Source organism: Sinocyclocheilus rhinocerous, unplaced genomic scaffold, assembly GCF_001515625.1.
Source record: "Sinocyclocheilus rhinocerous isolate Xijiao unplaced genomic scaffold, SAMN03320098_v1.1 scaffold1435, whole genome shotgun sequence".
NCBI classification, from domain to species: domain Eukaryota; kingdom Metazoa; phylum Chordata; class Actinopteri; order Cypriniformes; family Cyprinidae; genus Sinocyclocheilus; species Sinocyclocheilus rhinocerous.
This window is the reverse complement of record NW_015644861.1, coordinates 262549-278434: the sequence shown is the minus strand read 5'-3', so window position 1 is coordinate 278434 and position 15886 is coordinate 262549. Positions and strand designations below refer to the sequence as shown.

Here is a 15886-nt window from a genome sequence, read left to right as displayed (position 1 = left end):
AGCACACCTCGCTTTTCAGAACAATGAGCTTTGTAAAAATTGACGCGTTTCAGAAAGGCGGGGCATAGAGGAGAAACAATAATGTACAGTATGTGGAAAATAATGTGTTTTTTTAACCTTAAACCGCATAAACACATTTCATTACACCAAATACACAAAATAATGTTCTTTTTAGCAACATCATATGACCCCTTTAAATGGATATATTCTCTGGCCAGTTTTTATCTTAATCTTCCCAGACTGGCAATCATGTGCACACATGCATGATCTGGACTCCAAAAAATTTTATATTTTACATTGTCATTTATTTTTAAAGGTTTAGTTGTACCATTTTATGTGTTTTTAATATGTCTATAGATTTTTTATTATTATTACTTACTATTTTTTATTTTGGTTTTAATTATTTCAGTACATCAAGTTAAACTAAATGAAAATGAGCAATGTTGCTTTGGCAACTAGATTTTTTTTTATGGTTTCAGTTTTAGTAAACAATAATAATAGTATTCAATAATAATAGTATTTTTTAGGATTTCAGGATATTTCTATTTATAGTTATTTATGTATATATGTCTTTAGACTTGACATTACTGCATACAGTATAGAGTTGGTTGTTGGTCCTTTGTGGCAGAAACCATTAAGCCAATCTCATTTCCTTTAACATCTTTTCTCTTTTAATTATAATGATGTCAGTTATACTGTATATGATGAATTACCATCACATACGTGAAACAATATGCAATTAATATTTACTCCCCTGTTGTGCAAAGCAAGTAAAATCTGACATCATGATTTGTGAACTTTGGCTGGAGTGGCACCCGACAGCCAGCGGTGCATTATCTGTTGGGTTGCCATGCTCAGCTGAAGAGAGAATGACATTCTGCTAACAGTGTTCGTGATCTGTTGTTTGGAGCACTGCCTGGGCTATACACAATTGCAGTGGCACTGCAGCAACATTGCAGCTGGGGGAACTGAAGAGGCTAAGTAAATTAGCATTTAAATCACATCTGACCCGAACTGTGCAAAATGAAATTGAGCAAGCTGAACGCTTATTAGGGGAGGTTGAAAGAGAACTGCATGGTGGGGAGGGGAAGATTAGAAGCGTAGGGTTTGCATAACTGATGTCTCCTAAACTAGCTCTTTTGTTAGTATTGGAGCTAAGCTAACCCTAAAATTTGGTCAACAACAAAAAAGATATTAGTAATGGTTGTTAGAAAATTAAACCATTGCTGTTTATTAATAATAATATAATAATAATAATAAATATGATACTAACCAAATATCATAATAAAATATTATATTTATTGTGACTACTGTAAATAAATTATTATAGTACCTCCTTCAAGCAGTTTAAGAAACTTTGAGAATCTGTACTTTTAATTTTTTTTCTGTATTTTTACAATAAACATAGTACAATGACAGTGCACTTATTGAACAAAATTTTAATTATTTATTTCCGCAAAATAAACAGAAAATATTACAAACTACAACGTTTCTGAAGTGATTGCATTAAACAAGTATTTACTTAGATATTGTATAGAGTGTGGGGTAAAAGGGCCCAGTCACCACCTCATACATTTATATGATTTTTAAACAAAATAAACCACTTTTATGATTTTTGATTTATTCTTTTGTAAACCATACTTTATAAATATGGTCTTGCTTGAAAATATGGTCATGCTTCAAAAACTGTACCATATCCATGTTATACATCAAATTACCATTTGATCTGATCACATTTTTACCATCAATCTGGCTGGCAGTAACTTTTTCAAATGTTGCTGTTAAGGGGCGGTCTCACTACACTTTTCATTTCATTGACTTCCATTCATACGCATACGAATACGGGAGAGCAGGAATGTTTTTGCTGTTTGTTATGTGTTGATTTTATGTTTTTAAAAAGATGCTGCAGAGCATGGCGTCATATCATGACCACTGCAGTGTTCAAAGAAATTTCATATGCTCAAAGTGTAGTGCGACCACACCTTTAGAATCTTTTCAGTAAAGATCTGCCATCACAATAATAAACATCATATGAGGTGCACACAATCTGTTATGCAATCCCGAAAGAGGCAGCTAGTAATAGCTAACCTTACTGTAGATAACTTTAGAGGAACTTAATGAGAAACTGTCTTTTTAGACCATGATTCCAGTAGATGCCGCTGACATGCCGATAACTCATACTAATGTGACTTAAAGTAGCCCGTAGCCAGTACCCACTGCCCTGTCAGGTCTGCAAGTTCCATTACTCAAATAAAGTCAAAGTGGCAGCTAAATAGTTCTTGTTTGGTAATCTAAAGGGATTTCTTATGCACCTGAATAACCTTTAGTCCATTCTACGTATGGCCTATGGTTCATTGTTTCTTTCTATGACGAAATAAGGCAAATCATACACATTTTATGGACATCAAGATTTTTTAGACTAACATTTGCTATTGTGCCTCAAGACGGCTGAAAATCTTTTCTGTGTATAATGAGATTTTAATGACCGTTTTTCACAGGTTTGAATATAAACCATTATTCTATCGCACTGAGGATGGAAGCAAAAACACCATCCCTTCTAGTCCTCTCTCTATCAGTCTTGTGTACTTCAGTATGAGTTTTGATTCATCTCCTACTTTATTGCCAGATATGCAATTTAGTCCACCAGCTCATATTGAGAAACTTTGATGCGCAAAGCCTTTTTACACTAGAGGGTTTCAAAGGGATATGGGAAGCACTGTACCCTTAAAGAGAAAATTTCCAAGAAAAGAGCCGTTTTAAAAGATTTAGGAGGTGCTGTGTGTGGGGTTTAGGGAAAGGCTAGATCACCAATGGCAACTTAATTTGGCAGAAATAAAAAATCAGCTGATCACAGTGCACTTCTGCAGTTTTTCTGAAATCATTTGAGATTGCAGTAAAGAAAAAGGTAAGATGTTGTTTAGTGGCTGCAGTATACATTGCAATGAAGTACATTGCAAGGTCAGTACTGATGCAGGGTCAAGGACAAGAAAGCAATACTAAAAAGCAGATAATACATGTAAAGCACAGTTACAGTTAGAAAATAAATAGGATTATACATTTTTGAAAGGCGAAAACACTTTTTGGTTGTTGTTGATATTGAATGCTGTTTGTCTGATGAAACTGGACAATTCTATATAATAAAGAAAATATAACCCAGGATGTAATAGGTGAGTGACTTGTCCTTTTTGTAGTAAAATGGCTGCTGAGAACATGAAACCTAGGAACCAAGGATCCAGTCTAAAGAACATTTTAATAATCTGAAGAACCTTTTTCCACTATAGAGAACCTTTAATGCAACGGAAAGTTTAACCGAGACTTGTCATTTGCACTTATATATTGTTGCTCTTTTGTTAGTTTTGACTGCTTTTATTGTCCTCATTTGTAAGTTGCTTTGGATAAAAGCATCTTCTAAATGACTAAATGTAAATGTAGTTTACAAATGTACAATTTTCAGATGCCGTGTATAAATGTGTCAGTTATAATGGACAGTGTTCCATGAATGTTAAAGTTCTTTATGCAACAATTAATGCCAAAAAGAACCTTTATTTATAGTCTAAAACAATAGATATATCGTTCAAAATTGAGGCAAATATTTGGAAACCTTCTGGTTGTTAGAAAACATGTTCATATGAACTACACCTGTTGCACGTCCCCTTGTCACCAAAAATGAGGCAGAAAAATAAAGTTGGTTGTGAGAAAGCTATAACATAATTTGTTTGCAGATGCCACTTTGATATTTTGCTATCTAAAGCCTCTTTCACACAGAAATTCATTGGATTATGTGTCCCGTGATCTGTTCCGGGATCGTTTGATTGTGGTTCATTCGCACTGCCAGTGATTTTCCGGAATCTGCGTTCACACACATCCCGTAAAGACACGTGATGTGTAATGTGACGTGTTCTGTTTCAAGTAAACTAGTACTCTGGTGACGGGGCCCTCTGGTGGCCCGAAGAGAGAGTAACAGAAGCGCTATCAGTAACACATACAGAGGAATTTCACAGTAGAGATGAAATATAACACTAATATAAGAAAAACATAAAATGAAATAATGCAGTATACAGAAGTAGAAATATAGAGAAAATTAATATTAAAACATATTTAATTGTTTTAATTAATGTACAGATGTTATTTAGTGAGGAGCTCCCTGATCTCTGCTTCATTACAGTTTGCACATATTTTTTCGTCGCGAACGTTGATCTGCCTTCAAAACACCTGGTAAAAGAGTCGCACGATAACATGCGTCATCACTACGACACACCCTTTACGGCATTGGTTCTGGCTTTTGTTCACACAGAGCTCGTTCCGGAACTGAACCCGGCAATGTTACTAGGTCCCCAACCCGGGATCGATCTAGGGATCAATCCCGGGACGTGCCAGAAGGCACTCCAACAATTTTCCGGGACCAACGTGCAGTGTGAAAGGGGTTTAATGCATTCATTCATTTTGAAGCGTGTTGAGGGCCCATGCAGTCTGTGATGCAGGTCAGATACACATCATGCAGAGCAGTTGTGCACAACATTAGGGGAAGTTAATGAATTCTTTGACTGTGCATTAGAGTCAGTGACTCTTCAAGAGTGAGCCAGCCTAAACTCTTTGCCTTATCAGAGCTGGAGATCAATCCTCATTAGCATACTGCTCCCTAGCAACCAGAACATGAACAGGACATCTGTTGTTCTGTAATCGCTCTCTGTCAAACAAAGCAGAAGAACAACAGATTATCTCATTACCTGTCCTTCTGCTCACCTTTTGACCTGTCTCATAAAGGTCACTCAGTGTTGATTCATCCTAGTGACTTGATTTTGGAATCTGTTAACCAAAAACATGAATCATTATGCCACTAGGTGGACTAGCAGGTGAATTATAACAGGTGGATTATGGGATATATATTTTTTCCATTTATTAACATATTCATTCTAAAACACTATAACTGAACGAAATAAAGTGGATATTATTAATATATTGATTTATTTTATTGGTTTATAAAGCACTACAAAAATTCGAACCTTCTATTACTGAATGTTTGTCAAGATGAGGTTTCGGATCTTCTAGTGTGGGTCATTTGGTACACTACAGTGAATCTTAAGCAATTCAGTGGTGCTTCTTTTAGACACTATGCCCAAACAATTGAAGTTAGACAGGCTTCAAGCATTCATATTTTTAAAAAGCAAGTTAAGATTAAGGTACTTATATTGATATCAATATTTATTGATCTTGATATTGTGTAAAACCCCATTGTCAGTGTTCTGTGTTTTTATGTTTGTAATTTACCTTGTGAAGCCCTTTGAGCTGTTTATGTATGAAAAGTGCTATAAAAGAAAGTTTTATTATTAATATTACTCATATTTTTAATTCATGTATAAACTAAAACAATGATTACTGCGAATGTAAAAAAACAAATAGATTCTCCTTCTCTTAAGGATCCACCTACATTTATATTGTTTGTCTTTCACAGGTTTTGACAGCTCTGTGGGCAATAATTGGGAAACATCTCTGGGAAAGACAAATGTATTTATGAATTAAATGCAATTCAGTCATCATTTCTGTTTAATAGCTTCAACAAAGCAAAACTAAACTCTTTTCAAACTATCCCTAATTGGAAATCTCTGTACTGAGAGATTTGAGAAATGGTGTGCAAGTACCATAAGCATCTTCTACGCAAATCAGTTAGCCTCCATTAAAAGCATTTTCAATAGGCTACTCTGTTTTCGTCATTTTTATTGTGTATTGACATCATTCATTCATTTATCCACAACCACATTGAGGATTGTGTGCACAAGTAAATCTGGTCTTCAGTGCACTTTCTTTTGTCTCCTTGCTGAACTGAATGTACAACATGCCTCCTTTATTTCAGTCATTGTCTGTCAACAAACCGTTACTCATTGGTAAAATTAGCTTCATACTGGAAAACCTCTTATGTTGCTGAGCTTCCATCATGGTACTGAAAAATGTTAGTTAGTTAGTTCACTAGCATCGCTCCCCAGGACTGCATGGAAGTGAGCAAGAACGATTCATTCACTTCATTCATATCAGAGTACAGCGAAGCAAACTCATCCATCTTTACAGTGATCCAGTTTCATTTATCTTCAATGCAGTGTTGAGGTAAATATGAACGTCATCCTGACCATTCTCACAGGTCAGAATACAAGACGCCATTTATTTACTTGCGAGCCACGTTTTGTAAGTCATTACTACAGTCCGTTGTGGTGCATGCTGGCTGGGATGTTATCAGTCTCATTTCGTGGGCAGGTTGAGGAATGGTGTTGTTAGCTAAAGGGCCGCCTGAAGGTTAGTGTTCATATTGATGGATGAAGAAGGGATTTAGCTTATTTCTGTAGCGTTACCCTCACACCATGGAAGAAATACCAACAAGTCAAGCGTAGGGAAATGACCCAGCCTCACAAACTGTTCATTATAAAATAAAACCTGAAGGAAATTACGGTCCTATCTCCTTTCTCAAAGCTCTTTGTTAAATTCACTCTTGTGTCCTTTTTCCTCTTTTCCACGCTCCCTCCCTGGGGTTCAGGTGCTTCTATTAGCTTACTTCATTAAGTGGAGGCTGATTGTCTTTTCCTATGGGACCTTTTTGTGATATATGCAATAAGGCTGAGTGAGGGATTGTGGGAAACCAGTGATTAACTGTGGATATTCAGAGGGGCACTGTTGGTTCAGAAGCCGTTGCTTTCTCAGGCTTGCTACAGAAACTCTCGACAATGGAAACTTTTAAAGGGGTCATATGATGCGATTTCAATTTTTCCTTTCTCTTTGGAGTGTTACAAGCTCTTGGTGCATAAAGAAGATCTGTAAAAACCACAGCTCAGAATGGACCCTCAACACAGCTGCAAGAGAGCAGCCTGACCCACACACACACACATACACACACACACACCTATGGCCAAATATACACCATGCAAATGTAAAATTGCATATATTGTTAAACATATTGCAAATAACATACATGGAAGCTATTGCAAAAATGAAATAAATTTTGTTTTTCCACTATATACCATTTTTCTTGAGGTATTCGGCCAATCACAACGCATTGGATAGCTGGCCAATCAGAGCACACCTCGCTTTTCAGACCGATTAGTTTTGTAAAAATCGACGCGTTTCAAAAAGGCGGGGCATAGAGGAGAAACAATAATGTACAGTATGTGGAAAATAATGTGTTTTTTTTACTTTAAACCGCATAAACACATTTCATTACACCAAATACATAAAATAATGTTCTTTTTAGCAGCATCATATGACCCCTTTAAATCTGAGAAAGAATTGTTACTCATCTATCATGCAGTGTTGTCATCCCACGCACCATTTTCCATTACAGCCACTAGATAACTTATCACAAATGTGCTATGAAATATGAGGCTTTTCTTGGCTCGCTTCATTTCAAAGCAGATGTTTCTGAGGGCGCTCTCTTACAAGCAAGTCTCCTACAGCAGTGCACTAAACTGGTAATTAGCTTTGTTTACACTCTGAAGAAGCTTTTCTCTATTTATCCTCCTCTTCCTTCTTTGAGAATGATTGATAATAGAGATACTTTTCACATCATTAAAGAAATAGTTCACCTTAAAATGAATATTATTTACTTGCCGTTGTGTTGTTGCAAACCTGTATAACTGATTTTCTTCTGTGGATCCGTGTTTGTATTTATTTATTTAGATTATTATTTTTTATGAATTTCCTGGCCAATCTTTTTAATATAATGAAAGTAAATGAAGACTGAGGCTTTAAATAAGCCACAAAAGTCAAGTTTTCAGTGATTAATGGCTTAAATTTAGGTCTGTTCCTTACACAAAGTTATCAAATGGCTTAAAAGGACTCAGAATATACTAATATGTACTAATTTGATGATAGTTTTTGTGTACTTTTTGAAGCTCGACGGCTTCAGTTCTCTTTCATTGTCACTGCATAGTTTGACCATTTTATTAAGGGAAATTTCTCCTTTTGTGTTCCACGGAGGAAAGAAATTCAAAGGGGTGTGGAATGGCGTAAACAAGATGAGTGAACCTTTCCTTTAGGAATATAATAATAATACTGCCGTTTGCATTTGTCAGTACTGTTTGTATTCCTGTCACCACATTCGTATTCAGCTGGAAACCATAAGTAACATTACAGAGCTAAATGTGTTAACACACATGGTTCAATCAACAACAAATACAGATAAATGTATCATAGTATTTGCCTGTTCTTTAAAGTGAGATATGTTTATGCAATAAATGTATGTACTAGATTTATAATTTTTATACTTTTTTCTTTTTTTTGGAGGTACTTCTTTTGGGCATCTGTGATGTCTGATTTGTGAACTAACTGTTCTTTTGAACTTCTGGTTCATTTTAATGATTTGGTTGAACCGATTCTCAACATACTTGTAAATCACTTGTTAGGGAGAAATTAAGGTGTAAAACTAATTAAGATGTAAAACTAAGTTAATTGTTGTATTTAAATCATAAATGCATATATCATAAATAAATCCATGCATCATAAAGCGATTGTATCGGATTTCTAATCAGGCACCAAACAGAGTACCCATAACTTTTTAAACAAGTTTAAAAGTTTGCACAATGAGTGCTGCATTTTTAAGATGGCATGTGAAGTTGAAAACATCTTTTTTTCTTTTCTTTTTCTTTTTTGGATGCTTGAATGCATCCTGTGAATGTTAAGAAACATATCTAATTTGAGTCTGGTGGACCCTAATTAGACATGTTTTCCTTAAGATCAGCTAGTCAACTAGTCATTCATACCACCCACCAACAAATGCATTATGAAAATATGCAGTTTTACCCATCTGTAGGATAGATGAAAGATTACTCATTCTTGTTCGGAATGAATAATGCTCCTTTTTCTCCCAGTTAATTGGTCCTTCTGCGTGTGGTTGCCATTATGCATATGAGCATTTACAAATCCTTTAAAATCCATTTACAAATCTCTCTTTTTTTCTCTCCAGTTTGTGGCGCAGCCAAACTGTCAGCAGCTCTTGGCCACACAGTGGTATGACGGCTTTCCTGGCTGGCGGCGCCGTCACTGGGCAGTTAAGCTGGTCATGTGCTTCATTATCGGCCTGCTCTTCCCTGTCTTCTCGCTGGTCTACCTGCTGGCTCCAAAAAGCACGCTGGGGCTCTTCATCAAAAAACCCTTCATCAAATTTATTTGCCACACAGCCTCCTACCTCACCTTCCTCTTCCTCCTCCTTCTGGCTTCACAGCACATAGCACGCACCAACCTACACATACAGGGCCCTCCACCCACTGAGGTGGAGTGGATGATACTACCTTGGGTGCTAGGTGAGTATGACAGTGTGTGTGATGGGGATAGCTTGTATAAATTTGTTACATAGTAATGATGTAGTTATGATATTGCATATAGTGTGTGCAAGTCAACACTGTAGTAATATTCCTCAAATATTCTGGTCAGGGATTTTTACTTATCTGTTAACCTTAACCCTAAGTAATAAAGTTCTGCAATTAGTTAAGCCTGAACCACTTAACATACAATTATCTCAACTTTGTGGATTATTTCCGGCTTTGGTGTGATATTTATTGTAGTGTTTTAACACTTTTATTTGGACATTTAAGATAAGTTTAAAGGGTTAGTTCACCCAAAAAAAGAAAATTCTGTCATTAATTACTCCCCCTCATGTCGTTCCACACTCCTAAGACCTTCGTTCATCTTCAGAACACAAATTAAGATATTTTTGATCGAATCCGATGGCTCAGAGAGGCCTCCATTGACAGCAACGCCACCCAAACTCTCAAGATCCATAAAGGTACTAAAGACGTCATTAAAACAGTCGACGTGACTACAGTGGTTCTACAATAATTTTATGAAGCGATGAGAATACATTTTGTGTGCAAAAACAAAACAAAAATAACTACTTTATTCAACAACCTCTTCTCTTCTGTGTCATTCTCATACGTTGTTTACGTCCAGCGCTTCCAGGTTCTACGTCAGAACGCCGGCTCATTATTGGACAGCTCCTGCATCAGCATCACACGCATGCGTCGCGCTGCTCACATGTGCAGCTTTGGCCAATAATGAGCCGGCGTTCAGTAGAACACGGAAGCCTTCACTGTGCTTACTGTGTTAACCGCGTAAGGATAATGACAGGTAAGAGAAGAGATTGCTGAATAAAGTTATTATTTTAGTTTTGTTTTCTGTCAATGGAGGCCTCTCTGAGCCATCGGATTTGATCAAAAATATCTTAATTTGTGTTCTGAAGATGAACAAAGGTCTTAGGGGTGTGGAACGACACGAGGTTGAGTAATTAATGACAGAATTTTCATTTTTGGGTGAACTAACCCTTTAAGATAAATTTCACATTGTCTTACATTGACTCACACTGATTAATAGAATTAAGAACTAAATTAAAATTAAATAAAACACTAAAAACTAAAATAAATATACATGTGAATATACAAGTTTTGATTTCAATGTTTGGGAAATAAACATCTACAATTAATAATGCAATATCATCCAATATATATTCAATTAAATCAACCGAAATGATAAATTTAAAATATTTTCCAATCACTATATTGTACATCCCAAGTTAATGACTACACATTTGTGTGTTTTGCTCATAGGCTTTATTTGGGCTGAGATTAAGGAGATGTGGGATGGAGGTTTTAATGTGTACGTCCATGACTGGTGGAACCTGATGGACTTTGCCATGAATTCTCTCTATTTGGCCACAATATCTCTAAAGATCGTCGCGTATGTCAAGGTGAGCTCCTCCTGTAAATGTTTCACTGTCGATTCAGTCATTCACACTCACACTCAAATGCACGCGAGCACATGCACGCAGACACAATCCAGACTTCATGACCATCTGCAGCTGTGTTAGTCACCCTGCATGGAAGGGGTTTCAGCCCACACGAGTCCCTTACAGCGTGTGTTTGTCTCTGTGTGTGTGTGTGTGTGTGTGTGTGTGTGTGTGTGTGTGTGTGTGTGATGATAAATGGTCCAAGCCATATAATTTATGTTCTGTTTTGTGTTTGGACATGTTCTCAAGAATTACATTTACAAGCCATAAATGTTTGTGTGAATGTTCGTGTCTATGTGTATTAGTATTTTATAGTATGATTTCAAAACGTGGGAATTCACTGTAAAAAAAAAAAAAGTTAATTAAAAAGATTTTTTACAATTGTAAATAAAACAAAGAGTATCTTTTACAAGAAAATGGTATTTTGTTTTTTCTACTTTTTACACTTTTTTCAGTGTTACTTTCTTTTTTTCTTTGTAATTGTTTGTGAAATTTTCTAACAATTTCTGAGTAAAAATTTTTATTTTTTACTTTTTTTCAGTGTAGAGGGTGAATTTATTAAACAGTTAATATTGTGGTCTTAGTCCCAGTAGAGAACAGAATTTAAAGCAAGAAGAGCTCAGCCATGCCTGGCACTGAAATCCAGCCTTATTTCTCTGCCCACTGAAACATGGAATTGAGGGATGGTGCTGAGGGGAGAAGGCATCTCGTTCCCCCCTCAAGTGAAGTTATGCAAGGCAAAAGCTCAGGAAATGTCTTAAGAACCTGTTAGAACTTTGACTCAACTGCCTGGAATAAGGCATATCCAGAACAAAAAATAATGGAAGAACTTCCCCATGCTATAGCTTCCTCATTCGGCATCTTTTCCATTATTATTATTATTTTATTTTTATTTTTTTGCATCTGTTGTCTGTATTGTTACAGCACTTGATTCACTCAAGGAATTATGCAGATTAGGTAATGGTGCAAACACACCCACAAAATTAGTGTTAATTGCAATTTGCATTGCAATTTTTATTGCACCACTGCAATCCAGGCATTTGAATCGACTCTTTAAAATGGCAAAATTGTGCTTGACTACACAGCACATCTGTATACATGACAGATATCAAACTCTTTTCCATCTTTTGATCATCATTTGATGAATTACTGCTGCCATGATCACTGGAAAATGTACACAAACATTCCTTTTAAATACAATTACCGTCATCTTCTGTGGTAATAGCACAGTGTTAACTGCATCAGGCAAATAAGCCAATCCATTCACGTATATGAATCCGATCCATTGAGCCACATTTGCATAAAAAGGAGGCTTATTTGCCCAGAAACAAATGACAGTGACTTGGCAATGAATTTAAATATGCATGATGGAGCGCTATACCAGTGCATTTAGCACCTGGTTATGTTGGACTGTGGGTGTTAAAGTACGTGAATAAGGCTAAAAATGGACTCTACACAAATGTGCAAATAGCCAACTATCTGTAAGTATGGTCCCACTGTACATACACTAATGATTAAAAATGTATAAAATAAGTAGCACTACCGTTTTCAACACTGATAATCATAAGAATTGTTTCTTGAGCAGCAAATCCGTATATTAGAATGATTTCTGAAGGATCATGTGAAATTGAAGACTGGAGTAATGATGCTGAACATTCAGTTTTGCCACCACAGGATAAACTTTTAGTTTATTATAGTAATAATAAACTAAACATACATAGTAATTTTTACTATTTTTGAATAAATAAATGCATCCTTGGTGAGCATAATGCCGAGTTCACACTGCATGATTTTCAAACTCGTCGGAACGAGCACCGATTTGCCTCCGATTTCGGGCATTTGTCGGCGATTTCGCAAAACCTGTCGGCGAGTGAAAAATCGGGCTAAAATCGTGCAGTGTGAACTCGGCATAAAAGTCTTGCACTACTATTGCATTGTTTGCATAACTAGAAGCAATTGTGTGTAGCATACTTGTGTAAAGTACATTTTAAACTTAAGACACAGGGTTTTGCACTTATTTCAAGGCACTAAATGGGAACAACATAGAGTTCTAACAATGAAACTAAATGATAAATAATGAATAATATTTCTGAATGTTTTTTATTTCCTCTCCAGTATAACAGTTCTCGTCCACGAGAGGAATGGGAGATGTGGCATCCGACACTGATCGCTGAGGCTTTATTTGCCATTGCTAACATCTTCAGCTCACTTCGGCTCATCTCCCTCTTCACGGCCAACTCTCACCTTGGCCCGCTGCAGATTTCTCTTGGCCGCATGCTGCTGGATATCCTCAAGTTCCTCTTCATCTACTGTCTAGTGCTGCTGGCCTTCGCTAATGGACTCAACCAGCTTTACTTTTACTACGAGACCGAGGCGGCAGATGAACCCAGCCACTGCAAGGGGATCCGCTGCGAGAAACAGAACAATGCATTCTCTACGTAAGTTTATTACTTATCTATCATATTATGTTATATATTTAGAAAGCTATTGGAGGCCTTTTTTAAATAGTTTAAATATAGAGTGTTTCATTGATGATGTGTTTTTGTAGGCCAACCCTGAAGTTGGCATCACCCTGGTTTCTGGTTCCCAAAAGGATTGTTCCATTTATTTTTGGATTATTGCAGAAAAAAACAGCTGTGACCAACTAAAGTTTGAGTTAAAATAGTTAGCAAATATGCAATTATAAACACAAAAATGCTGTACAAGTAGACTAGTGAGTAGATGAGTTTACTTGTTCTTGTGTAATGATGTTTAATGTCCTCAACAACCTCTGTAGTTCAGTTTAGCCGCTTGTAAACAGCCACCAAGGTAAAAACTTAAAAAAAAAAACTAAAAAAAAACAGGAAGGTTACTGATGTATTTTAAGTTAGAATAATAAAACGTGAAAATATCTTGAGCTTGTGTTAAGCACAGACCTTATTTCAGGCATTTAACCAAAAACCCATTTAAAATTTTGGATTATTGCAGAAAAAAACAGCTGTGACCAACTAAAGTTTGAGTTAAAATAGTTAGCAAATATGCAATTATAAACACAAAAATGCTGTACAAGTAGACTAGTGAGTAGATGAGTTTACTTGTTCTTGTGTAATGATGTTTAATGTCCTCAACAACCTCTGTAGTTCAGTTTAGCCGCTTGTTAACAGCCACCAAGGTAAAAACTTTAAAAAAAAAAACAAAAAAAAAACAGGAAGGTTACTGATGTATTTTAAGTTAGAATAATAAAACGTGAAAATATCTTGAGCTTGTGTTAAGCACAGACCTTATTTCAGGCATTTAACCAAAAACCCATTTTAAAAAAAAGCATTGACTTTAGGGTGATGAAACGGGAAGTGCTAAATGCTAACTCATTTACATCATCCCTTACAACGTACATTCATCCTTTCCTGCACTGCAGCTCCAGGTCAGCCTCAGTCAATGCCTGATAGGGCAGCGCTGATGCTGCTTCTGAATATTTATCAAGACCTCTTGCTTTTCCAGTGATTTGTTGATCAACACGTCAATAACCACACAATCATCCAACACTGCACAATAATGCAGGTTCAAGAATCACCTCATGAATATTTATGAGAACAAATGTTGAGAAAGAAGAAAATAAATCTGTGCTGTGTCTCAGACTGCAAAACTGCAGCTGCTCTGTGAAATATAAACACCTGAAACATAAAAAACCTGATGTTGTTGAAACGTCTGGGGATTTTCTTGTATTTCCATCAGAATTCAGTTTATTTGCCTGCAGCTGCATATGAGCTGTATGTGGCATTACCACACCGAGATATCAAATCCCTTAACCCATATCACATCAGAAGCAGCACAAGCTCCTTCAGGCTTCCTGTGGTGTTTCTCTGAGGTTCAGTCACTGAAGCTCTCCGTCACAGATTAAAGTCTTTGACATTCATGTGGCTTGGGCCTTTCAAAAAGTCACAAAAAAAAACTATTTTTTTCTATTAGCTTCTTTTATTTCTTCTTCTTTTTTTAAAGCCTGTATTGGGAAAATATGTACCATTTAGATACTAATATTTACACTTTAGGTTCTAAAATGACCTTTTAAGGTTCTAATATGCAACCTTATTACATTTTGGGTACTGCCCCAGTGACAGTTTTCGTACCTTGTTTTATTTATTTATTTATTTATTTTAGAGAGAGCGTAGGTTAAGGAAAATAAACTTCAAAATATATTCTCTGAAAACAGGTATTCTCAAATAACTGAGAATTATATTTTACATTTAATATAATTGAATTTAAATAATTAAATATTTTATGTATCCTGCTTTTTTTTTTCAGTGCATAGAGGCAAAATAGATTTCTGAGGCCAGATTTTAAACACACCAGTACGCTCAGAATATATTCATGTCTTCTCTATATTATTTTGGCCTTTCAATTCGAAAGCTTCAAATGCCAAGTGTTGGCTGAAACGGCACTGCATGTGGAGGGCTGCTGGCTCTAGTGGGCTGCCAGTTGTTATGTCACTATCTTTGACAAGTCAGTGAGGTGCTTGAGGCAAACCTGTGTGCCTCCATTAGGGCTTCACCATGGCAGGTCTGTCACGGCAGTCCTGTGGTTAAAGTGCTGGCCACGCTTTATTTTTTATTAAAGGGGTCATATGATGCGATTTAAATTTTTCCTTTCTCTTTGGAGTGTTACAAGCTCTTGGTGCATAAAGAAGATCTGTAAAGTTGCAAAGACTAAAGTCTCGAATCCAAAGAGATATTCTTTATAAAAGTTAAGAGTCAGCCACGCCTACCTATAACGGCTCATTCAAACACGCCCCCACATGTCTACGTCACTATCTGGGAAGATTTGCATAATGCCGCCCAAATGTTCACGCAAAGAAAGAAGGTGTAACTTTTATTCTCGCTGTAGTATTGTTGCTGCTGCCGCCATGTCGTGAAGGCGCTGTGTGCTTCGTTGTGAAAGCGAAACTACTTTGTTTGGCCTTCCAAAAGAGGACGATATCGCTTCGTCATGCCTGGAGCTGATCCATGCTGGTATCTGAGGAAATACTTCAACTTCGCGCAGTGGATCGCCGGATCGGCTTTCACCGTAGACGAAGCGGAGTCCAGCCCCGGAGTCGTCACATGTCCTTCCGGACGCTCCTTCGTCAAAATCGCCGGCCGCGCCGTTCTCAAGCCC

At 36.6% G+C, this 15886-nt stretch overlaps 1 protein-coding gene across 1 annotated transcript in view; it reads left to right on the top strand.

The window, feature by feature from the left end:
- LOC107758875 (short transient receptor potential channel 5-like) overlaps positions 1–15886 on the top strand; it is a 92732-nt gene that overhangs the window by 65098 nt on the left and 11748 nt on the right. The window contains exons 4-6 of the mRNA XM_016576706.1: positions 8945–9281; positions 10581–10720; positions 12875–13197. Coding sequence (XP_016432192.1) covers positions 8945–9281; positions 10581–10720; positions 12875–13197 — 800 coding nt within the window. The remainder of the gene's footprint in view (positions 1–8944; positions 9282–10580; positions 10721–12874; positions 13198–15886) is intronic.